This window comes from Leucoraja erinacea, chromosome 1 (assembly GCF_028641065.1).
Source record: "Leucoraja erinacea ecotype New England chromosome 1, Leri_hhj_1, whole genome shotgun sequence".
In the NCBI taxonomy this organism is placed as follows: Eukaryota; Metazoa; Chordata; class Chondrichthyes; order Rajiformes; family Rajidae; genus Leucoraja; species Leucoraja erinaceus.
The window spans coordinates 143,838,918-143,865,351 of NC_073377.1; the positions used below are offsets into that span (position 1 = coordinate 143,838,918).

The 26,434-nt window shown below is 42.6% G+C and overlaps 1 protein-coding gene across 1 annotated transcript in view; it reads left to right on the plus strand.

The window, feature by feature from the left end:
• LOC129702941 (tolloid-like protein 1) overlaps positions 1–26,434 on the plus strand; it is a 349,110-nt gene that overhangs the window by 220,654 nt on the left and 102,022 nt on the right. Inside the window, exon 10 of the mRNA XM_055645048.1 lies at positions 16,256–16,371. Coding sequence (XP_055501023.1) covers positions 16,256–16,371 — 116 coding nt within the window. The remainder of the gene's footprint in view (positions 1–16,255; positions 16,372–26,434) is intronic.

Sequence of the window (26,434 nt, forward strand, 5' to 3'; positions counted from 1 at the left end):
AATTTGCGTGACCTGGTGTCTGCCACTGTATTTCGCTTACCTGGTAGTTAAGTTGCTGATAGCCAAATATGTCTATCGACGCACCATTGCCAGATTATGTTGACCAGATTGTCACATGATAACGATTTTATCCCGTCCATATGGTTAATATAGGCCACCACCGTGGTATTATCTATCTGTAAACGAACATGCAAATGGTACATATTTGTGGAAAATGCTTTTAAACCATAAAACGCACCCAACATTTCTAAATAGTTTATGCCCAGTGTCTGTAGTAGAGATGATTCTAGGTTGGTCATCTAGAAACATAGAAGGAGCTCTTGGCCATTTCAGCCCACTTGCTCCATTCTCAGCCATTCAAATACTCAAATCATCCAAAAATCAGTACTTACCCATAGTCGGTTAGCCCTAATCTAAGCCTCTCTTGAAAACTTCCAGCCCACTGCCTCCACCTGTACTGGATATGGTATTAGTTGCTCCCCAGCCTTGAGCACTGGCATCTGTTTGTATAGTTAACGTTGGGCTATTGATGATGATAGGACTGGAACTATGACAAATGTTCTCTATCCACCATTGTAACTCAGATATTGCTTCAATGGGTAATTTCATGGTTCGTTCAAAGTGACCTGCATGTCGTTTTAATGCTTACACTTTTGCTCTTTGTAAGTTTGATAGTGCAAAGGTCCAAATTGTGTAGCTGGAAATGCTGCTACTATTTTTCCAATTACTCTTGCCACTTGTTGGTCGATTGCTGATCATTAAATTGTTACACATCTGTGCCAATTCTGCTGACATATTTTTTGGCAACGTTTCAGACATGTGGACTGAGTTAATAGTGAATCACAGATAGTCCATAGTTGTGGATGGCGTCAACTTAGATTTATCTGGATGTAAGACATATTCCAAGGTTTCAAACAGTTGTTTGGTAGCTAATACAGCTGATTTAGACAATTGCATGGTTTTGCCTACTATTAAGATATCATCAAGATATGCCATGACAATACGTTTTTGTTTTCTTAATATTGCCAAGGCTGGTTTTAATATCTTGGTAAATAGTCTTGGGGCTGATGTTAACTCATTAGAGCAATGCTTTAAACTGCCATATTTGCCCCATCCAGGTAAATTTCAGGTATCTACGATCATCCTTTTGAATGGGTACTGAATAGTAGGCATCTTTTAAGTTGATGCTTGCCATAAAGTATCCTTTGGAAATCAGTTGTTTGGCAGTTACAAATGTTTCCATTTCGATATATATATACTTAACAAAAGTATTTTGTGTAGTTAAGTCAATGATGATGCGACATCCACCATCTTTTTTGTTTTTGGTATATATATTTGACACAAATTCCAAAGGTTCATGTTTAGTTTTCTCAATGATACCCTTTGTAAGTAACCTCACCAGTTCTGCTTGACCCTCTAGTTTTTCTTTAACTGAGAGGGTGAAGACCCTTTGTGGTGCATGCTGAACTGGTGGCATTTTTTCTTGAATAAATTAAATTTTATATCCACAAATACTGTTAAGTATATAACTATCATTTGTGATAGTCCTCCATGCTTCCATGAACAGGTGTAATCTCCCCCCTGTTAGTACAGTTCCCCCACTTTTTATATGCTGGTAGGAACCACACCCACCTACCTCCATAGTTATGGGTGTGTTCCTTTCTTCTGTTTGCGGACCCCGAGCTTTCACCAGTCCGATGAGGTTGACGTCGACTGGTGGACGCGGTGCGGTACTGCCGTCTGGGTTGTGTGGGTCTGCTCATTCCGGGGCCTGCCCTCATGAGGCCGAATGCTTTTAACTCCTCCCCTAGATCTTTGATTTGTTTGGACAAGCCCTTGCCAAATAGCAGGATCTGTGGCTCTGAGGCCGGTGTTTTGCACAGTCCGGCAAATTTGGGATTGAGGGCAGGTCTTATTGCCTCTTTGCGGTGGTTGTTGATCTCATATTGCCTATTACACAGCAGAGCCTGGGTGTCTTGCTGGTTGGTGGTCATGTCCACCCCGTCCACGGAACAAGCATAGGATGTTATAGCTGACGTCAGGAGCTTTAGAATGCGCTGCAATTTCAGTTCCTGGATTCGAATACCCTGCCCAACGTACCCCCAGATTTGGTTGTTGACAGCGGGTATGTTGAGTGAAATTCAGTTCTGGGTTGTGTGGGTCCACAATCTCCGGAGGCGAGTAGAGTTCTAATGCCTCATTGACTACCTGTTCTTGTAAGGGTTTGAAGGACAGGTAGTCAATGCTGGCCGCTAGTTTTGGCTGCAATGGCCGCCCTGCTCATGGTGTGGCCACGTAGCGGTTTACCACACCCAGCAGCTCTTCCTGATCCTGTACCCCATGCATACTCCCGACATCTTCGGCCAGTGACCCCTGTTCCTGACCAGCCCAGCCCTGGTCGCCAACGCTGCCCTCGGCTGAGGGAGAAGCGATGGCCAGTGCATTGTAGGGCACTGGTGCGGGCGTGCCTGTACTCCCTTGGCGAGACTGCTCCAGCTCCCGAACATTTGCTCCATGAGCCTCTCCAAGCAGCTCAGGCGGCTGCCTCTGCCGCTCTCAGGCGGCGAGTCTTCCTCGCCGGTTTCATCAGAGATTACAGGCCGGTCTGATTTCCTTTTTGCTTTGCCTCCAGTCCGCTGCTGTTGGTCAGGCTGCGCTAGCGGTACTGGGCTCGGCTCGGAATCGGCGATTGTGGACCGCAGCGTGTGCGGTCCAGGTGCCGCCCCTCGCCTCCCACTGATGGAACGCTCCTGTTCTGTTGGAGTCAAACGGGGAGCGACCTTCTTTCCTTGTTTTGCCTTGTTCATTTTCTGTAGTGCACAAAGCAGAACGAGGTATTGTAAATTACAACCTCAGAGTAAGTACTTACCTGACGGTCCGTCTTTTTAAACTTGTAGCGGGAGCGCCTGTACTCCCGTTCGTCGCTGTTGCACTGCTCATGCCGCACATGCGTGCTGGACGGGTTCTTCATGTAGTCACTCACATGACTCTGAAGTAAAATTGTAAATTGTCCCCAATGTATCGGAGAGTGCTAGTGTACGGGGATCGCTGGTCTGTACGGACCCGGTGGGCTGAAGGGCCTGTTGCCATGCTATATCTCTAAACTAAACTAAATTAACAAAAGGTCGCCACAAAATGCTGGAGTAACTCAGTGGGACAGGCAGCATCTTTGCAGAGAAGGAATGGGTGATGTTTCGGGTCGAGACCCTTCTTCAGACTGAAGAAACATCACCCATTCCTTTTCTCCAGAAATGCTGCCTGTCCCGCTGAGTTACTCCTGCATTTTTGTGTCTTCCTTCAATTTAAACCAGCATCTGCCGTTCTTTCCTATACTAAAAAAAAGATTTGTTTGTCAAACAGTCTCTTCTATTGTAATCATGAATGAAATAGGTTGTGTACAAAGTTCCAAAAATAATGACTGGTGGAAAAGCAAGCTCCATTGATCATTCTGTTATTGGGTTTTAGATCCAATCGCAGCCGGAAATGGAGAACATCTGGAAAGCATTGAGTTCTGTAACATTAGATAATATAGTACCTCATTTTATAGTCTGTAGGCATATTGGATCTAATCTCGGGTTTGCTTTTAATTATGTTTTGACATTGCAAATGATTTCCGTTAGCTACAAATCTTCACTGCGTTATAAAGAAGACTCACATCCTGAGTTTTTCTTACAGTTTTGTCAGCCACCGACATGTATTTTCACATTTTTCGCTTTTTTTATTGCAAAGAAAGAGCTTGCATTTTGTATTGGCTGTTCGGCCCTTCAGGGACAATGAGCTTGTTTATTCTGAGGAGGGAACCGAATGCAAACTGGATGTTGTATTTGATCCCATGAGGAATTTCTCAGCATCATCAAGACAGGACAGTTCCAGCTTATTAATAGGCCTCTTCCCCTGTCTCAGGTCATCTACTGCAGAAATTCTCATCCATGTCCCTGCTTCAGTTGAAGTATAATTGCTGACCAGTGCAAACACCTTGTTATAATTCAAATAGTATAATGGGAGGTGTAGAAAGGAACTGCAGATGCTGGTCTACAACGAAGATGGACACAAAATGCTGGAGTAATTCAACGGGACAGGCAGCATCTCTGGGGAGAAGGAATAGGTGACATTTTGGGTCGAGACCCTTCGGACTGAGAGTCTGGGAATTATGGGATATTATTATGATACTATGCCACGCTGTAACTCTAAACTAAACTTTAAAAATATTTGATTAGTACGGGTGTCAGAGGTTATGGGGAGAAGGCAGGAGAATAGGGTTAGGAGGGAGAGATAGATCAGCCATGATTGAATGGCGGAGTAGACTTGAGAGGCCGAATGGCCTAATTCTGCTCCTATCACTTATGTCCATATGATCTTATGATCTATTAATATAAATAATAATTAACTATGTAATACTATTATGGGATATTTTAATTCACTCATACTCAAATGGGAGATTTGTGCTGACTTCTCAACTACTGATGGCTGCACATTACTCTCCCAGTATCTCACTGAAGTACCATTTCAGAATTATGTTCATCAGCCTTGGAGTAAAATGTGAACACATTGCCATTCTCCCCGCAGAAGGCAGAGTATAATCACAGAGCGAGACTGATCATTGCACTCAAAGGACTATTATTTTTTTTATGTGGTCTTGATGTTGACCAAACCTTACTAGCTATTTTTAACATGTCATTTTTTGAACATTCCTTTTCACTCTGAAAGGAAAATCACTGATCACAGACAGTTTAGAAATAATGAGATGGGTGTGAATGTATGAATGAATGATTGAATGAATGAATGAATGAATGAATGAATGAATGAATGCAAGAATAAGTTTATTGCCCAAGTATTCACATACAAGGAATTTGCCTTGGTGCTCCGCCCGCAAGTGACAACGACATACAGTGACAGTTAGGAATGACACATAAAACATTAAATATTAATAATAAAACTTTATTGATTAATGATTATTAGTGGCTTTATTGATTAGTAGCTTTATGTAGATTCGTAGAGTTGTACAGAAAGGCAGCAGGCCCATTGGCCCATCTTGTCTATGCCATCCAACATGCTCATCTAAAATAATCTCATTAGCCTGTTCAGTCAATATCCCTGCCCAAAGGTTTGTTAAATATTGCAATTATACCCACATGTGCCGCTTCCTCTGGCAGCTGGTTCCATATACCCAGGGCCCTCAGATTCCCTTTACGTCTTTCTCCTCTCAGATTGAACCTGTACCCACTGGTTTGAGACTTCCCTACCCTGGGAAAAAGACTGTGACTATCTTCCTTATCTATTCCTCTAATCATGTGGTAGACTTCTATTTAGGGTTGCCAACTTTCTCACTCCCAAATAAGTGAAAACAGGAAAATGGAGGACAAATTTCTGATGGCGATTTGTTGACCGACTCGGCCTTGGCTGGGTGAATGGTGAGTTGGCCCGGGTGCTGGACTGCACACAAAGCCCAGCCGGCAGGCCAGGTGAGGAATTTTGGCCCACGCAACGTCACGTGCAAGGTCCAGCTCCCCATTCAACTCGTGTACTGATGATCAGCCATGAGAAGGAGGGGTGGTGGTGTCGGCGGTCAGCAAAGGCCCGAAGGTCGGACAGCTGGCCGGGCTGCCGACCGATGGGGCCACGGGCGAGGCACTGCACTCCATGGGCTGTACTATGTCGGAATAGGTGAGGCGGGGCCGGACGCGGCACTCCAACCCAACAGTCCCCTCGACCCGCTTGGTAGCAGTCAAATACGGGACAAGGGCGATCCGGTACGGGACAAACCAATTTAACCCAAAAAACAGGATGTCCCGGCTAATAAGGGACAGTTGGCATCGCTGCCTCTATTACTCATCCTTCATCCTCAGCAGGGAAAACAGTCACAGCCTTTACAATCTCTCTCATTACTCAAGCCCTCCTGCCTGGGCAAATTCCTTGTGAACCTTTTCAGCACCCTCTCCGGGGAAACTCCATTCTTCCTTTGGTGTCACAATCAAAAATGCACACAATGCTCCAAATGTGGTCTAACCAACGTTTGGTACAACCCTAGTCACAACTCTTCAATTCAATACTCATTTGGAATCCTGAGCCAACACATAGAAGGTGCTTTAGTGCAAATTGAATAAACATACTGTTGAGTGTGGAAAGTTGTTCAGTCTGGGACAACTCCATTGCAAGACCCATGTTTGCAATGGCATCCATGGCAATAAATAAACTGTTGTATTGTATCTGTCAGCCTACTAATGACACTATCGTTGCTCTTCCCAGTAGAGATCTGCAATCTATGCTGAAACGTTCCAAACGTTCCAAATTCTGGGATGCACTCTACATTGTGGATGCCAACAAAGACACAAAGTGCTGGAGGAACTCAGTGCACGTGCTTGAAGCATCTCTGGAGAACATGGATAGGTGACATTTTTGGTTCAGGACTTTGAAAACCAAAACACTAACTAAACTATGAATTATCGTTGTTTGTATTAAGGACTTTGGGCTTATTTGGGATCCTTCTTCAATTTGAAATAGGGTTCCAACCTGAAAGGTCACCTATCTATGTTCTCCAGATTTGCTGCTTGACCTGCTGAATTACCCCAGCAGTTTATCTCTTTTGTTGTAAGCCAGCATCTGCAGTTCCTTTTATCATGAAAGCCATGTATAGCCATGTATAGTCTTTTCATTGACTGGATAGCACGCAACAACAACATAAATGCTTATCACGTGCGACAATAATAAACTAAACTAAACTAAAGTTGCTTTATCATCCTGCACAGGGCCATGAAAATTATCCTTTAACATTCATCGTCAAGAAGCAGACCCTGAAGAAAATAGATCCTGTCCTATGCTTTGGTGGCCACCTTTCCCTCACATCAAACACTGACAATTAGATTCAGGGAAAGATTCAAAGTATTGGTGTCATTTGATGAAAGTGTTTCAGTGCATCTTCACTGATAGTAACCGGTGGGATGTCACAAATATTGGGCTGTCCCACTTGGGCGTCATTTGCGCGTCATGCAGATGGCGCGCAAAGATTTTGTACATCCCAAAATCCTGGGGCACCGCACGTCACTGCCCACGTCACCACGCATCAGGCATGCGTAATGCGCACCATGCAATAGACAATAGACAATAGACCATAGGTGCAGGAGTAGGCCATTCGGCCCTTCGAGCCAGCACCGCCATCAATGTGATCATGGCTGATCATTCCCAATCAGTACCCCGTTCCTGCCTTCTCCCCATATCCCCTGACTCAGCTATTTTTAAGAGCCCCATCTAGCTCTCTCTTGAAAGCATCCAGAGATCAGGCCTCCGCCGCCCTCTGAGGCAGAGAATTCCATAGACGTGTGTCGTGCGTCATGACGCGTAAATGATGTTGCGTAAATGACGCCCAAATGACGCCCAAGTGATACAGGCCCTTCAGACATACAGCTCTGCTATCACTACTACCTTTCCTCACAGATATGAACATTGCACACATAAATGTATTTACATTACGTGTCGGTGTCATCGATGGCACCTCTGGAAACCACTTCACAACAAGTGGAAAGACATTGCATATTTATGTTCTTATTCAAGATTCAAGATTCAAGATTATTTAATGACCACACAGTCAAGCTGGTGGAATTCATATACAGTACAGGATGTTACACAATAAGCTGATTCCCGTCAAACATAACATAAAACACAAACAACATACAGTATACAGTACATGCACGAGGTGGCTTTGTGATATTATCATAGAGTGTCAGAGTTCGAATTGCATATGGATAGAAACTGTTTTTAAATCGTGATGTTTTGGCAGGCAGTGAGCTGTAGCGCCTCCCTGAGGGCAGCAGGTGGAAGATGTGGTGAGCTGGGTGGGAGGGATCAGAAATTATTTTCTTCACCCTTGACACGGACCATTTGAGATTGAGCGATTCTATTGATGGGAGGGGAGTGCTGATGATTTTGGATGCTTTGTTGACTATGCGCTGTAGTTTATTATGGGAGTGAGTGTCCAAACTGCTGTACAAAACTGTTATTGATGAAATGAGCATGCTTTGGATGATGGCTGTGTAAAATCGGATTAGGAGATGTTTCCTCACTCTGAACTTCTTGAGCTGACGGAGAAAGAAGAGTCTTTGGTTGGCTTTTTTATAAATGTGGTGTGAGTTGGTTTTCCATTTGAGGTTATTGCTTATGTGAGTGCCAAGAAATTTGAATGAGTCAGTGGTGGATATGGGTTCGCTGGAGATGAGTAGGGGGGTCTTGGGTTGTGCCTTATGTCTGAAGTCGATGATAAGTTCATGGGTTTTTGATGTGTTGAGTAGTAGGTTATTGTCTGTGCACCAAGTGACTGTTTTGTGTGTTTGAGTGCGGTATTCTGTTTCGTTGTTGTTAGAGGTGAGACCTATGATGGTTGTGTCATCTGCGTATTTGTATATTTTGACTGAACTATACTGGGATGTGAGTTGATTTGTATAGAGTGAGAATAACCAGGGTGACAAGACGCTGTAAGGGGGCAACTCTACCGCTGTGCCACCGTGCCGTCATTATTAACGTCAGCTATGAGGCAATGACGGTGGCGGCACGGTGGCACAGCGGTAGAGTTGCTGCCTTACAGCGCTTGCAGCACCGGAGACCTGGGTTCGATCCTGACTATGGGTACTGTCTGTATGTGTAACTTAGAAACCCATAATGGAGATTACAATGAAAGCAAGTGAGCTCTGTGCAAGCTATATTGGTAATAATGTAATAAAGTAACCCATTCCTTCTCTCCAGAGATGCTGCCTGTCCCTCCGAGTTAAGGGCCTGTCCCACTGTACGAGGTAATTCAACAGTTCTCCCGAGTTTTCCCTTGATTCGAACTCGGAAAATGTCCGTAGCGGGTCTGTAGGAGCTTGTGGATGTCACGTAGCGGCTCGTACGAGTAACGGTAGGTACTCAGGAAATCCGGTAAACTCGTGACGTTTTTTTCAACACTGTGAAAAATACCCACGAGTAAAAAAATACTCGCGATGAAAAAAAGGTTACTTTTTACTCCTACAAGACCCCACGTACCCGCTATGTACATTACATTACATGTGCATTACACGTGCTTGAATCAGAGGAGTACTCGGGAGAACTTTTGAATTGCCTCGTACAGTGGGCCAGGTCCTTTACTCCAGCATTTTGTGTATATTTTTTGTAATAATGTAGCTTGGATATTAAGAGCTACAATGTTAGTAGCTGATGATACTAATGGGGTTTGCAATGTCATCCACATATTGTAGCAATGTTACAAAATTTTGAGATTTTAAAAATCAAGTCTGCAATTTATCCCATCAGATAAAGCACAAAAATAAGTTTAATTTGACACCTAATTCACTTTCATATCTTCAGTATTAAAAAAGTTATGGCCATTTTCATACTCGGAAATTAGCATCTTGTTCCCTATTGATTTTCCATTGACTTAACACAAAAGCTGTGATCGGGGACAGTGAAATGGCCATAACTTTCTTAAAAACTAAGAGAACTGAAAGACATTTTCAGTTATTATAGATTGAAACATTCTGAAACAAATATGAAACAATCTTACTTGGATGACCTAAAATTAAAGCATATAATTAGTTAGTTACCCAATTGTAGCTAATTCCAAACTTCAATTACTAGATCTAAACATCTATCCATTTCTTAAGAAAAGATTAACATTTTTAAATAGCCTAAGTGTCCAAATAACATTCACAAAGAATTCACAATAAAACATGATTTTTAAATCTCATTTACATTAATTTATAGGCCAAATGGAAGGAATTTAGTGTTCAATTGCTATAAATTAATGGCCATTTAAATCAGCTTTCGAGTGGGATCCTGTGGAACTCTGTGGAACGCGCTTGTTTGGAACGTTCCCATTGCGGTAGATTTGTACCCCATATGCCCAGAAAAATACTGCGGGATTTAATGGGGCCCCAAATTAGCTACTCGCAACTTAAAACTTTGTATAAAGGGATCTTAAGAAGTGTTTTTTAATGTAAAAATAAACAACCTACCTTCCGTTGTCCCCTGTATGAGATCCATCCCGTTGTCAGCAGTCGCGGGTTTAGAGGATGATTTTTAACCTACTATAACAATTAAATTAACCATTTAAATTAAAAAATAGCTCCAGCGAAAGAACCTCGCAGCGATTTTTCATCAGCAACTAAGTAGGCTGAACAACCTCGATTTGAATAGCCTAGGGAAAATCGCGTTTTAAACCCGCCCCCCCCTCTCAACAGTGCCAAAATCACGCACACGGGCTGGGACAGAACTGCAGCCCCGCTGAAGGTAGGTTTTGCAACATACCTACATATTGCATTTAACCAAGACTTTCACATGTACTTTCTTTAAACAGTAATTTAGAATCCTGCCGTCTGAATCCTACTTATGACACTGCTCATTTATTGCACATTGCAGCTCAGAAAAACTCAATATACAGTGAGGGGAACATTTACATTTTATTCTGTGCAAGCTTTGCTTTGAAATTTGGCAGGAGCATTAAGGACCTGTCCCACTTAGGCGATTTTATCGGTGACCACAGGCGACTAGGCTGTCGCCACAAGGTCGCGGGATGACGCCTGTATGGTCGTGAGTAGTCTCAAATCGCCCAAAGATTCGTAACTTTTTTCTGGTCGCCGCTGGATTTTGGGATGTTCAAAACCTTTTGCCGATAGTCGGCTTGACGTAGCTTGTCTTCTCCTTGCTCACAAATGTCCTCTACATAAGGAAGCCAGTTTGTGTGCCACTCTTCAGGTGCTGGTGTAGGTTCCCCCCCACCCCGAGAGGACTTTGTTCACCTTTCACATCAGACAGTCATGGAAATATTTCCAGCCAATGTTCCTGCTACTTAAAACAGTGCAGGAGCAGTCTGGTATGATCCATAATTGGGCATGCAATCCGAGGAAGGATGTGCTGGCTCTGGAGAGGATCCATGGGAGGTTTACAAAAATGATCCCAGGAATGAGTGGGTCAACATATGATGAGCATTTGATGGCACTGGGCCTGTACTCGCTGGAGTTTAGAAGAATGAGGGAGGACCTCATTGAAATGTACCGAATAGTGAAAAGCTTGAATAGTGGATGTGGAGAGGATGTTTCCACTAGTAGGAGAGTTTATGACTAGAGGTCATAGCCACAGAATTAAAGAACGTTCCTTCGGAAGAAGATGAGGAGTAATTTCTTTAGTCAAAGGGTGGTGATTCTGTGTAATTCTTTGCCACAGAAGCCTGTGAAGGCCAAGTCAGTGGATAGTTTTAAAATGGAGATGGATAAATTCTTGCACCACCCATTGTGGCTTTATAGTTTTTTTGACTTTGAAACATTGGAGGGGGGGGGGGGGGAAGAGTGCAAAGAGATACTTTTTTTTGGCCTTCCATCACAGCGAGTGATGGGTTTATGTAAATTATGGGTGTCTGGGGATTTGTTTGTATGTATGGCTGCAGAAAGGGGTTTGGGGGAATATTGATGACAATTAAATTGAAATATCTTGATTAGAATGATTGATGGGGAGATGACAGGAGAAGGGGTTATGGGGGAGAGATCAGCCATGATTGATGGCGGAGTAGACTTTATGGGCCGAATGGCCAAATTCTGCTCCTATCACATGACCTTATTACCTTTAAGGACTATTACCTGGTTAAAGGTGTGATGAAACGTCGATTTGTGTTTTTGGTGCTACCTGTTTTGCCTTTGGTATTGCTACTTTTAAGTTTACATCTGATCAGTTAAAGATCGAGTCTTTTTTATGGGGCTTCAATTGCATTTCTGGTCATTTATTTTAGGTGTGGTGACTGAAATCCCTGTTTGGGTTCGTACAATTGGTTTGTTATGCAGAGAACTGTGTTACACTCTATTTGCTAATGAAGGGAAAATGTGTCTGAAGCTTTATGTTATACTGCGTTAGAGTTTTGATGGAAAATCTCACTGGAAGTAAGTTTGGGGTTTGCATTACTATGGAGGTGAGATAGACATGCAGGATGCCATAAAGAGAGCATTGTGGTGCACAAAATTATCATGTCAATGAATATGTTGTAATTATGTATTTCTATGCAACTTACCTCAGCATGTAATTGGGCTGAGATATGTGTATCATCTCTCCACATGAATAACTGCAACCAATGCCTTTAACCCGATGGCAAATTATGGAACTGCATTTTTATATTGTAATCTGCTGTGTGTTGACGACGTATTGACGCGTGGTGTTTCCTCAAGTGTCGCAACATTTTTTTTGTCGCCGCTGGATTTTGAAATGTTCTAAATCTTTTGGCGACCCTGATAGGTCAGTCAATGATGCCAGCAGTCGCCAAATAAAATTGCCACGTGGGATTCGCCACGCAGGCCCTTTACTGTCTCCGTCTACATGCTATTTTGTCCCACTCCCTCCCGTGACATCAGTCTGAAGAAGTGTCTCGACCCGAAACGTCACCCATTTCTTCTCTCCAGAGATGCTGCCTGTCCAGCTGAGTTACTCAATCATGTTGTGCCTACCTTCAATTTAAATCAGCATCTGCAGTTTTCTCCTACACAGTAAACTGAGTTTGTTCAGTTTAGTTTATTGTCATATGTGTCACAGTGAAAAGCTTTTGTTGCATGCTAACCAGTCAAACAGAAAGACAATACATGATAATAATCAATCGATTTACAGTGTACAGATATATGATAAGTGAATAATGTTTTGTGCAAGGTAAAACCAGCAAAGTCCAATCAAAGAGGTAGATAGTAGTTCAGCACTGCTCTCTGGTTGTGGTAGGATGATTCAGTTGCCTGATAACAGTTGGGAAGAAATTGTCTCTGAATTTAGATGTGTGCGTTTTCACACGTTTGTACGATGGGAGTGGATAGGGTGCGACTCGTCCTTCATTATGCTGCTGGCCTTGCCGAGGCAGCGTGAGGTGTAAACTGAGGACTACAGTTGAAGGCGGAAGGAAGTTAATTCCTCATTATCTACATTAAGTCATGTGAAAGCATGTTATTAAATGATACATTCAGCCAATTGAAACTGCATTTAAGTTCACTGGATCTGTGGCAATCACCCCACACACATACATACAATTGCCTCATTTATAATGATTTGAGCACTTCACACCAAATTATTGATTGATTTAGGGAATAAAGCTATTTTGTTATGATCTTATTTCTCAATCACTTTTTGAATTATATATCAGTGGTGAAATAGAATTTTTAAAGTTGACTCTTTTATTGGTATTCAATTGAAAAAAGTTATCACCGTTGATCTTATAACTACACTGATAGCTCAGAATAATTTGTGCATTTTCACAACTGAGAGTATTACCACATCTTCATCTTTGAATAGTACAGATTTACGAATAGTGTTCAAGGTTTTAATAATCTGCTTGTTTCCTCCTGAAAAAATGTTGAAAACAGAAAAAAACCTGAGCACTTTTGTCATATCTAATGAACAATAATTTTATGTAGGAACTTCCAAGATAACTTTAGAAAAGCAAAATATTTTAATGATGATGAGGTAAAGCTGCTGTTGATCAAAGCTCATGAGACGTTAATTAAAGGAGGTGGCAAATGTTTATATTATTAACAGCAATCAAATACAGTTGTCTAGAAGTAATAGCACACACTAATTAGATGACTGGTAGTTTGAACTACAACACCACAGAAGTAAACAGGCTGGATAGACTTGGTTTATACTCTCTAGAAATTAGGAGATTGAGAGGGGATCTAATAGAAACTTACAAAATTCTTAAGGGGTTGGACAGGCTAGACGCAGGAAGATTGTTCCCGATGTTAGGGAAGTCCAGGACAAGGGGTCACAGCTTAAGGATAAGGGGGAAATCCTTTAAAAAACCGAGATGAGAAGAACTTTTTTCACACAGAGAGTGGTGAATCTCTGGAACTCTCTGCCAGAGAGGGTAGTTGAGGCCAGTTCATTGGCTATATTTAAGAGGGAGTTAGGTGTGGCCCTTGTGGCTAAGGGGATCAGGGGGTATGGAGAGAAGGCAGGTACGGGATACTGAGTTGGATGATCAGCTATGATCATATTGAATGGCGGTGCAGGCTCGAAGGGCCGAATGGCCTACTCCTGCACCTAATTTCTATGTTTCTATGTTTCAAAACAAATTATTATTATCAGACCTTGAAGATGGCCTCGACCCGAAATGTCACCCATTCGTTCTCTCCAGAGATCCTGCCTGACCCACTGAGTTGCTCCAGCATGTTGTTTCTACCTTCGATTTAAACCAGTTCTTTCCTACATTTATAAATGATTCCACAGTTAGACACAAAATCAAAATGCTGCAGTAACTCAGCTGGACAGGCGGCAATTCTGGAGAGAAGGAATAGGTGATGTTTCGGGTCGAGACGTTTCTTCAAGGTCTGAAGAATGGTCTTGTCCAGAAACGTCACCCATTCCTTTTCTCCAGAGATGCTGCCTGTCCAGCTGAGTTACTCCAGCATTTTGTGTCTATCTTTGGTTTAAACCAGCATCTGCAGTTCTTTCCTACACAGTTATTCCACAGTGTTTTGTTTACCTAAAGGAGCTAATGCGATGGTTCTATTGGTGTGAATATCAAATTGTTCTTTCAAAATAAAATAGCAATAATTTTTGTGTATATTTGATTTCATATGTGCTCTATGGTTGTTTTATTCAGCAGTTGAAAATAATTGGGCATTTTTCCAGGTGGCCCGGCTTATCATGGGTTCTCCCCAAGCCAATGTATTAGGCTCAATGTGAGCCATGTTTCCTGAGGGAGTTGACAGATCTGCTTCTGGATTTAGTGAAAGCCCCAGGAGGGAAAAAAAACATATACTGTAAAGTAATTAATCCAACCAGGATTCATTGCAGATCAAACCCCCCTATTAGTTCTACCTATTGAGCCGCACAGTGGCGCAGCTGTAGAGTTGTTAGAGCGCTTATCGTGCGAGAGACCTGGGTTCGATCCAGACTATGGGTGCTGTTTGAACGTTCTCCCCGTGACCCCATGGGTTTTCTCAAAGATCTTTGGTTTCCTCCCACACTCTAAAGACATACAGGCTTGTAGGTTAATTGGCTTGGGTTTGTATACTTGGTATCAGTGTAAATTGCCCCTAGTGTGTGTAGGCTTGTGTTAATTAGTTATAGGGAAAGGATATGAATATTTGTTACATTTTGATCCATCCAACTCATATCTCACCATCTCTCTCAGAGTCACTCTGCGATCTGCCATTACCTGTAATTGGAGGTGTCAATGTTCATGCTGTTGAGCTGTAAGTTACCCAAGTGGAATATGAGATGCTGTTATTCCAGTTTGCATGTGGGCCTCACTCTGGCAATGGAGGAGACCATGGATGGGAAGGTCGGTGTGAGAATGGGTAGAGGAGTTACAATGGCTAGCCACTGGGAATTGCAGCAGGCTTTGATGGACAGAGTGTAACTGTTTAGTGAAACCATCAAATGCCGCGTGAGTTTCCTCTGGGTGCTCCGATTTCCTCGCACATTCCTAAGACGTGGAGGATTGTAGGCTAATTGGCTCCTGTAAAACTTGTCCCTCATTGTATAGGGTAGAATTAGCGTACAGGGTGATCACTTGTCAGTGTGGACTCGGTGGGCGAAAGGCCTGTTTCCACGCTGTATCTGTAAACTAAACCAAACTAAACCTGAATTGAATGAAAGGTCTCGACCCGAAAAATCACCCATTCCTTCTCTCCAGAGATGCTGCTGAGTTGCTCCTGCTTTTTGTGTCTATAAACTAAACCTAGCCTGCCCTGGGTCTTGCAGATGTAAAGGAGGCCACATCGGGTGCACCAAATGCCATGGATGAGATTCAGAGGAGCACCTGCAGCCCTGTCTTATCGGGAATGGCTGCTCGAATAAACTTGACGACTTGACTTGACTTGAGTCCTGAGAAGGAAATGAGAGTGGAGGTGTAGGTTCAGGTGTTGCATCTACTGCGGTTGACGGGGACAGTGGGGATGGGTGGGATGGGTGGGATGGGAAGGGATAAGTGAGTGCGAGTGATCTCAATGGAAAGCAGAAAGGAGCGGGGACAATAGGCTGTTACTGGTTGATCACATGGGAAATGTCGGGGAATGAAATGTTGGATGGGGAGGCTGGTGGGGTGAAAGGTCAGGACTGACCTTTCCCATCTCTCTTTCCCAGCTTTCTCCCCACTACTCCAATCATTCTGAGAGAGGGTGCCAGCCGGAAAGGTCGTCTGCCCGTTCCCTCCACTGGTGCTGCCAGACCAGCTGAGTTCCTCCAGTGTTTTGATTTTGCTGAAGATTCCTGCGCCTGCAGATTCTCCTGTTTCCATACTAAGTCTTATTGCTTTCCCTTGCAGCTTGTGGAGAAACTCTCCAGGATTCGTCTGGCAATTTCTCATCTCCCGGATTTCCCAATGGATACCCCTCATACACACACTGTGTTTGGAGAATCTCAGTCACACCTGGTGAAAAGGTAATACATTTGAATAGCCTTTGGTTGTGCCTTTCCTCCGGCCTATCCATTGATGTTGCCTTCATTATTTTAAAGGACCCACTTGGTAATTAATCAGTCTATGTAATTGGGAAGACATGCATGTTGGAGGATTTACAGCTTGATGTTTTCAAGAGAGAGTTAAGGGCCTGTCCCACTAGCATGCAACTGCATGCGGCAAGTGCGACCGAACCGGAAGGGGGGGCCGCGCGGGGGTCGAGTGAGTGACGTGAAGTTCGAGCGAAGTCCGCGGGAAGATCGCGCGTGACGTACGGCGTCAAGACGCTGCGTATGCCCGTTGAGGCGGTGCGTACAGCCTTAATGTGGCTGCGGGCCGGCAGGCCGTTGCCACGCAGAATTTTTGAACACTGTCAGTTTTCCGGAGCCCCGCGTGATGTCGGGACCTGCTCCGCACAACTGCATACGGCTCCGGCGATCGAAGTGAGACTGGCCCCGCGAGGCCGTACGGCTCAGGTGACCATGTTAGGTCGCGCTTGCCGCATGCACGTGCATGCTCGTGGGACAGGCCCTTTAGAGCTCTTCGGGCTAATGGAATCAAGGGACATGGGGAGAAAGCAGGAACGGGGTACTGATTTTGGATGATCAGCCATGACCATATTGAATCAAAGGGCCAAATGGCCTACTTTCTATGCACCTATTTTCTATGTTTCTATATAAATGCTATTTGTATGGTCCTGACATCAGATAACAGATAAAGTTTGTAGGGCATTACAGTGAAATCCATGAATTCATTTTCACGAAGCAATGTTATATCATAATGAAAAGAAAATGGGATAAACATTTTCTTTTTTTTAATAATAATCATTTTATTAGAAGTAGACATATTATAAAGTATAGTTACATATTATAGTAAAAAAACTTTTCATATACATCAGTCATACATCATTAAAATTTTCAATTGTCAATTACTTCTGCTTCTAGTGTTTTTTTTATAGAAAAAGAGAGAAAGAGAATAAAGAGTTACAAATATCAAAAAAACAGAAAAGGTGGAATGGATTACTTATAATACATAATTGGAGATAGGTTCGTAGATTATAAAGTATGACATTTGAATAGCCTTTGGTTGTGCCTTTCCTCCGGCCTATCCATTGATGTTGCCTTCATTATTTTAAAGGACCCACTTGGTAATTAATCAGTCTATGTAATTGGGAAGACATGCATGTTGGAGGATCTAATCCTGAGTTCAAGTTTCAGTTGGGTTTTCGTGCTGGGCCAATCTATTCCATCAGATAATTAATGATGGAGCCCATATTTTATCAAAAAGTTCTTGTTTGTCCATTAAGACAAGTCTAAATCTTTCTAGATATAGGGTCTCCGACATTTCCACAATCCACATTTTAATTGTGGGGGTCGTAGGGCCTTTCCTAAATTGTAATATTAATTTTTTCCCGGTTATTATACCGTAGTCGAGGAAATTTCTTTGGCTTGTTGTGAGTGTTAAACTTTGTTCTGATATTCCAAGTATTATTAATTTTGAGTTTGGATCCAGTTTTGTATTAATAACTTCTGAAATTATTTCAAAAATATCAGTCCAGAAATGTTTAATTTTTATACAATTTGCAAGCGTATGTGTTAAATTAGCCTCTAGATGTAGACATTTATCACAAATAGGAGAGATTTGTGGGAAGATTCTATTTAGTTTTATTTTAGAGTAGTGTAATCAATGTAAGACTTTAAATTGTATTAAAGCATGTTTGGCATTTAACGAACATTGATGTATATGTTGTAAACTTTCGTCCCACAAATCTTTCGTTAAAGGATGACCTAATTCATTTTCCCATGTGTGTCTATATGGTTCCGTCGGTGGTACCTCGTTGTTTAGGAGGGTGTTATAAATATAAGCTATTAATTTTTCAGTGTTAGGATGCTTGTTCAAACATTCATCAAGGATTTCTGGTTCCCTAGTCCTGTAGACTTGTGTATTAGATTTAACAAATTAACATTTTCTAAACCACCAAGTTGCATTTATCTGCTGAATACATTTTCACAATGAAGCTTTATGCAGCTGTAATAAACAATTTACACTCAGTATTATCTGTCAATGAAAATATTTTGTGTAACAGGATCTGAGTACTTGCATTCTTTCTGCCTTTTCTTTTCAGACAGATTCTGGACATGAATTAGCAGTATAAGATAATCGGTTATTTGTTTCAGAAAGTTTTTAGAAACAAAATACTCAGGACTATTTCAAAAATGTATTATGCACTACATTTATGCTTTTTGCAACGGTAAATAAGATAGACGAGAGGATTGTTCTTTTCAATCCGGTGCTTTGGCAGTGGTGGAGTTGCTGTCATCGCCCAAATATTGCTTTCCATATCAACCTTCTTCTGAATAACGTGCCAAGGAATTGCAAGCGGAAATCAGCATTCGATAATCATTGTCCCTATTTTGCAGATGCTGGTTTAAACGAAAGATAGACACAAAAAGCTGGAGTGGAGTAACTCAGCGGGACAGGCAGCATCTCTGGAAGGTCGAGGCCCTTCTTAAGGCTGAACTGAAGGGTTAGTTTAATCTGACGAAGGGTCTCGACCCGAAAAGTCACCCATTCCTTCTCTCCAGAGATGCTGCCTATCCTGCTGAATCATTCCAGCATTTTGTGTCTACTTAATTAGTATCCCACGCACCACTCTAATCAATGATTGTTTCCAAAGTTGGAGGTCTGTGCCTATGATGTCCTGGCAGCACAGTAGCTCTGGTGTTTCATAGAAACATAGAAAATAGGTGCAGGAGTAGGCCATTCGGCCCTTCGAGCCTGCACTGCCATTCAATATGATCATGACTGATCATCCAACTCAGTATCCCGTACCTGCCTTCTCTCCATACCCCCTGATCCACTTAGCCACAAGGGCCACATCTAACTCCCTCTTAAATATAACAAATCAACTACCTTCTGTGGCAGAGAATTCCAGAGATTCACCACTCTCTGTGTGAAAGCTGTTTTTCCCATCTCGGTCCTAAAAGACTTCCCCCTTATCCTTAAACTGTTTCACAGCGGTAGAGGCCCTAGTTCAGTCCTGACCTCAGGTGCTGTCTGTGTGGTGCTTGTACATTCTCACTGTGACTCCCTGAGCTCCCTCCAGCTTCCCACTGAACCTTGGTACATTGTGACAATAAACTAAACTATCGAAATATCCAGGTGATAGACACAAAATGGTGGAATAACTCAGCGGGACGGACTTCAGGGTGAAGAAGGGTCTCGACCCGAAACATCACCCATTCCTTGTGTCTAGAGATCCTGCCTGTCTCTTTGAGTTACACCAGCATTTTGTGTTTATCTGCGGCGTAAACCATCATCTGCAGTTCAGTCCTACACACAAACTATCCAGCGGCTCTGGTTTCCACCCACATCTCAATAATGTGCACGTTGTTAGGTTAAGTAGCCAGTGTAATGTTGCCCTAGTGTTTGAAGGTTATTGGTAGAATTTGGGTGGGGGCTAGTTATTGTAGGTTAATCTACAATACAGTGATAATAAATGGTTGTTGGTCAGTAGGGACTCAGTGGGCTGAAGGGCCTGTTTTGTGCTTTCTTTCTATGTCTGTGTATGACTCCAGTTGCTACTACCAACAAAATGCCCTGCAGTTATCCACTTAGCAACACCAAAAGTTAATGTGCAGAGATCGCTGGTCGGCGCGGACCTGGTTGGACAAAGGGCCTGTTTCCGTGCTGTATCTCTAAACTAAATGAAAACTAAACAATGGTATCCCCGAAATCCTTGGTCACCATCACCAAAAGTGACAGGAGAGCAGATGAATGAGAACACAGGTTCTCTACCAAGTCACACAAAAACGGTTCAGAAATTAGATCACTCTTCCTTGATTATAGTTGGACCCTGAGTCCTGGAATTCCTTCCACAGTAGCACGGTGACAGCATTTTCACCAACAGATCTACAATAGATGGGTACAGACACTTCTCATGGGTCAATTAGAGGTAAACAATCAACACTAGATTTGTCAGCAATCGCTATTCACAAAAATAAATACTTTTCAATACTGTTCTGCATAAAATACAATATCTTTCATAACCTCCACTCTACATGTGTGAACCATGGTATAGAGAGCACTTGTGCTAGATCGATAGATAGATAGATAGATCGATAGATAGATAGATAGATAGATAGATAGATAGATAGATAGATAGATAGATAGATAGATAGATAGATAGATAGATAGACAGACACAGGAGGAGGTAATTCTGCCCTTTGAGCTAGCACCGCCATTCATTGTGATCATGGCTGATCGCCCCCAATCAATAGTTTTGGTCTCCTAATTTGAGGAAGAACATCCTTGTGATTGAGGCAGTGCAACGTAGGTTCACGAGATGCCTGCCCGCCTTCTCCCCATTTCCCTTGATTTCACTAGCCCCTAAAGATCTATCAAATTTGCTCTTAATTCCATCCAGTGATTTGGCCTCCACTGCCCTCTGTGGCAGGGAATTCCACAAATTCACAACACTCCGGGTGAATTTTTTTTTTCTCACCTCATTCTTAAATGGCCTCCCCTTTATTCTAAGACTGTGGCCCCTGGTCCTGGACTCACCCACCATTCGGAACATTTTTCCTGCATCTAGCTTGTCTAGTCCTTTTATAATTTTATATGCTTCTATAAGATATCCCCTCATCCTTCTAAACTCCAGTGAATACAAGCCTAGTCGTTTCAATCTTTCCTCATATGACAGTCCCGCCATCCCAGGGATCAATCTCGTGAACCTACGCTGCACTGCCTCAATCACAAGGATGTCCTTCCTCAAATTAGGAGACCAAAACTGTGCACAATACTCCAGATGTGGTCTCACCAGAGCCGTATACAACTGCAGAAGAACCTCTTTACTCCTATACTGAAATCCTCTTTTTATGAAGGCCAACATTCCATTAGCTTTCTTCACTGCCTGCTGTACCTGCACGGCAACATTCAGTGACTGGTGTACAAGGACACCCAGGTCTCGCTGCACCTCCCCCTTACCTAATCTAACCCCATAGAGATAATAATCTGCCCCCTTGTTTTTGCCGCCAAAGTGGATAACCTCACATTTATCTATATTATACTGCATCTGCCACGCATCTGCCCTCTCACTCAATCTGTCCAGGTCACCCTGCAACCTCCTAACATCCTCTTCACAGTTCACACTGCCACCCAGCTTTGTGTCATCTGCAAACTTGCTAGTGTTGCTCTTAATTCACTCTTCCAAATCATTAATATACATGGTAAACAGTTGTGGCCCCAACACCGAGCCTTGCGGCACTCCACTCGCCACTGCCTGCCATTCTGAAAAGGACCCGTTCACTCCTACTCTTTGCTTCCTATCTGCCAACCAATTTTCTATCCATGTCAACACCCTACCCCCAATACCATGTGCTCTAATTTTAGTCACCAGACTGTCGTGCGGGACCTTCTCAAATGATTTCTGAAAGTCTAGATACACTAGATCCACTGGCTCTCCTTAATCCATTTTACTTGTCACATCCTCAAAAAATTCCAGAAGATTAGTCAAGCATGATTTCTCTTCCATAAATCCATGTTGACTTGGTCTAATCCTTTTACTGCTATGCAAATGCCCCAGTATTACCTCGTTAATAATTGACTCCAGCATCTTTCCCACCATCGAAGACAGGCTAACTGGTTTGTAATTCCCTGATTTCTCTCTTGCTCCTTTCTTGAAAAGTGGGATAACATTAGCTATCCTCCAATCCACAGGAACTGATCTTGAAACTATTGAACATTGGAAAATGATCACCAATGTGTCCACTATTTCCAGAGCCACCTCCCTGAGGTCCCTGGGATGCAGACCATCTGGCCCAGGAGATTTATCATCCTTCAGTCCCATTAGCCTCCCCAGTACTATTTCTCACCTAATGAAAATTTATTTCAGTTCCTCTACCCCCTTAGATCCTCTGTCCTCCAGTACATCTGGAGTGAAGCCAGATCCGAAGTACCTATTCAACTCTTCTGTCATTTCCTTGTTACTCATCATCATTTCACCTGTGTCTTCCTTCAAAGGACCTACATTTGACGTTGCTACTCTTTTTCCCTTAACATATCTAAAGAAGCTTTTACTGTCTTTTATATTCCTGGCTAGCTTCCCCTCATACTTCGTCTTTTCAGCCCGTATTGCCTGTTTTGTTTCCTTCTGTTGTCCTATGAAAGTTTCACAATCCTCTGGCTTCCAGCTAAGTGTAGGAAGGAACTGCAGTTGCTGGTTTACACCGAAGATAGACACAAAATGCTGGTCTAACTCAGCTGGACTGGCAGCATCTCCGGAGAGAAGGAATGGGTGACAACCATTCCTTGTAAGAATATATATTTTTTTTCACATTGCTCCATTGATCTGGGGTGTAGGATAAGTGAATTCTCAATGACTTGTTTAGTCCAGTAGTAGCATTTAATTTTTTAAATTTTGTAACACTGAAAAAACGGCATCAAAGTATTAAAATAACTGCAGACCTTAACCAAAAATGAACATGTCATAACTAACAACCTAAAAAAAAATAAAAAATGGATGGGATTTATATAGCACCTTTCTAGATACTCAAAGCGCTTTACATCGCATTATTCATTCACTCCTAAGTCACACTCGGTGGTGGTGAGCTATTTCTGTAGCCACAGCTGCCCTGGAGCAGACTGACGGAAGCGTGGCTGCTAATCTGCGCCTACGACCCCTCCGACCACCACCAGTCACTCACACACATTCACACACATTCACACGCAGGCAAAGGTGGGTGAAGTGTCTTGCCCAAGGACACAACGACAGTATGCACTCCAAGCGGGATTTGAACCGGCTACCTTCCGGTCGCCAGCTGAACACTTGGCCCATTGCGCCATCTGTCGCCCTAGCAGACAAAATATACTGGGCATAGACACAGAATGCCGTCTGAAGGAGGGCCTCGACCTGAAACATCACCCATTCCTTCTCTCCAGAGATGAATGGGTGACATTCGACTAAAAACTTTCACACTGAACACACTGTTGAAAAATAGGCTTCTTTATCTACATAGGATGACCAGGATGTATATTGCACCTTCAGTACCTTTGAAGGGGTTGTTGCTCACAGTACTGTCTAGGTCCTTATCAGTTGTAACTTTGAGTTCATGAGCTGTTCTTTGTCACTGTGTTCAGTAGACCCTTTCTCAAGTAGTTAAGAGAGTCAAGAGTGTTTTATTGTCTTGTGTCCCAGACAGAACAATTGAATTCTTACTTGCAGCAGTACAACAAGAATATGTAAACATAGTACACTGTAAACAATATAATAAATGAGAAAAACAGTTCAGTATGTTTGTATATACATACATATATACATATATACGCACACGCACATTTACATCCACATGAAAACAAACAATAATTGTTCAATAATAACAAGAATAGTCTTTGTAGTTCAGAGCTTATTTGGAGATTGTCATGTTTAACAGCATAATGGCTGTTGGGAAGAAGCTGTTCCTGAACCTGGTAGTTATGGTTTTCATGCTCCTGTACTAATCCCATGATTTCTAGACTAACCCCATCAATTCTCTGCGAGACACTAAACCCATTGATTCTCTGGAAGGCACTAATTCCATCAATTCTCTTGCATTATCTACAAGCCCCTACAGGCGGATCCTGTCAGACCTATCATTGCTCCAAGTCAAACAGGATCTATATCCTGGCATACATTTCATTGTCTGTCATGTCCCTTGGAATTAATCTGGATGCTGTCTGCTTCTGTACTTGAGTCCCCCTCTCTCTTGATGGCAGCCATAATGTATGCTGTTGCTGTTTGGCCATCAGAGAGATTGACCTTTTGAAAGTAGACACAAAATGCTGGAGTAACTCAGTGGGACAGGCAGCATCTCTGGAGAGAAGGAATGGGCGACATTTCAGGTTGAGACCCTTCTTCAGACTGGGAGGATGTTGCTGAACTCTCGTCAGAGAGAGGAGGAGAACTTCTTCAAAGGTGAAGATGGTTTTAACAGTTTTGAAGGTTGAACCTTTTGAAGGTTTTTGTGTGACAGTATTGGTAACTGAACTGAACTGAGTGATAAAAGGATACAAAATGCTGGAGTAACTCAGCAGGTGAGGCAGCATCCATGGAGAACATAGAAAAGTGGCTTCTCGTGTCGAGACCCTTTTTCAGACTTGACCCGAAATGTTACGAAGGAACATGTCTAAGGTTGTTGTCTGACTTGCTGAGTTACTCTAGCACTTTGTGTCCTTGTATATTAACTGGCATTTGCAGTTCTTTGTTTTTACATGAACTGTGGGACTTGGATAGGTCCCATTTAGTGCATTTTTCTGGGTGTAAATGATCCCGTTGTTTCAGAAAGGACTAAGTCCAATTTCACAATAATAATCTCAGTTTTCTGTTAGTATGATGTACGACTACATTTTAACATCTCAGAAACTGTTTGGTACAACCTCCAAGCATAATATTGTGCTTACCTGTGAATGGCCAGAAACAACTCCAGTCATGTATCTGAGCAAATTCGAACACAGAAAATGCAAAACTACAATCTATACATTTCTGCAAATTCATAGATAGACACAAAATGCGGGAGTAACTCAGCGGGACAGGCAGCATCTCTGGAGACAGAATGGGTGACGTTTTTGATTGAGACCCTTCTTCAGACGTCTCGACCTGAAAACCAACCATTCCTTCTCTCCAGAGATGCTGCCTGTTCCCGTGGAGTTACTCCAGCATTTTGTGTCTTATCTTCGATTTAAACCAGCATCTGCAGTTCCTCGCTACACATTTTGTCTGCAAATTCTTAGATATTTTAAACCAATTGATGGATATTCCAGGTGTTTGGCAGTTATCTTCTAAAAAATATTGGGAGATACTTACTGCGTTCTCTGAACTATCATCCGTGGAAAAGGCCAGTCTAATTCTTTGTAAACCTTGGCATTTCAACAAAATTTTATTTTTGCTGTCATCACTCTTTTAGTTTAGTTTAGTTTAGAGATACAGTGCAGAAACAGACCCCTCTGCGCACCAGGTCCGCGCTGACCAGCGATCCCCGCACATTAACACTATCCTACACCCACTAGGGCCAATTTTTTTTTTACATTTACCGAGCCAATTAACCTACAAACCTGTACGTCTTTGGAGTGTGGGAAGAAACCGAAGATCTCGGAGAAAACCCACGCAGATCTGGGAGAGAACGTTCAAACTGCGTACATACAGCACCCATAGTTGGGATGGAACTCGGGTCTCTGCCGCTGCATTCGCTGTAAGGCAGCTCTACCGCTGTGCCTCCGTGACTCCACTTGTTCTTTAACTGTATGCTTTGGCAATACTTGAAAAATAATCATTGCTCATTCGACTTTATGCCTGGATAAGTGAACCACAGGTACAAGTTTTCTATGTGAAGGCAAGGAGGAATGATATAACGTGGACATAGAGCAGTACAACACAGGAATAGGCCCTTCAGCTACCATGTCTCTGCCTGCCATGTTACCAAGTTAATCTCCTCTGCCTGCACATAATTCATTGTTGTCTATTCCCTGTTTATCCATGTGCCGATCTAAAAGTCTCTGAAACACCATTATCATACTATGCCCTTTTAATCTTTTGACATTTCCACCCTGGGAATATGGTTCTGACTGTATTTGTTATTTATGCCTCTCATAATTTTATATAGTGCTCTCAGATCTCCCCTCGACCACCGACACTCTAGACAGGCAATCCAAGTTTGTCCAACCCCTCTAAGCTTGTAAACGTCTTCTTCACTCTCCCCAAAGCGTGAACATCCTTTCTGCAACGGGCCGTCCAGAACTGCATGCAATATTCCAAATGTGGCTTAACCAAAGTTTTTTAAGTGGTTAAATGAAGACAACTGTATGCCTTCTGTACCCCTTTATCTACTTGGGTTGCCACTTTCAACGAGCTATGGACCTGGACCAGAAGATCCATCTATACACCAATTCTGTTAAAAGTCTTGCCATTAACTTTATACTTTCCTCTTACATTTGACCTCCCAAATGTAATAGCTCAGATTTACTCAGATTAAAGTTGCCCTTTCACCACCCATATCTGCAACTGATCTCAATCCT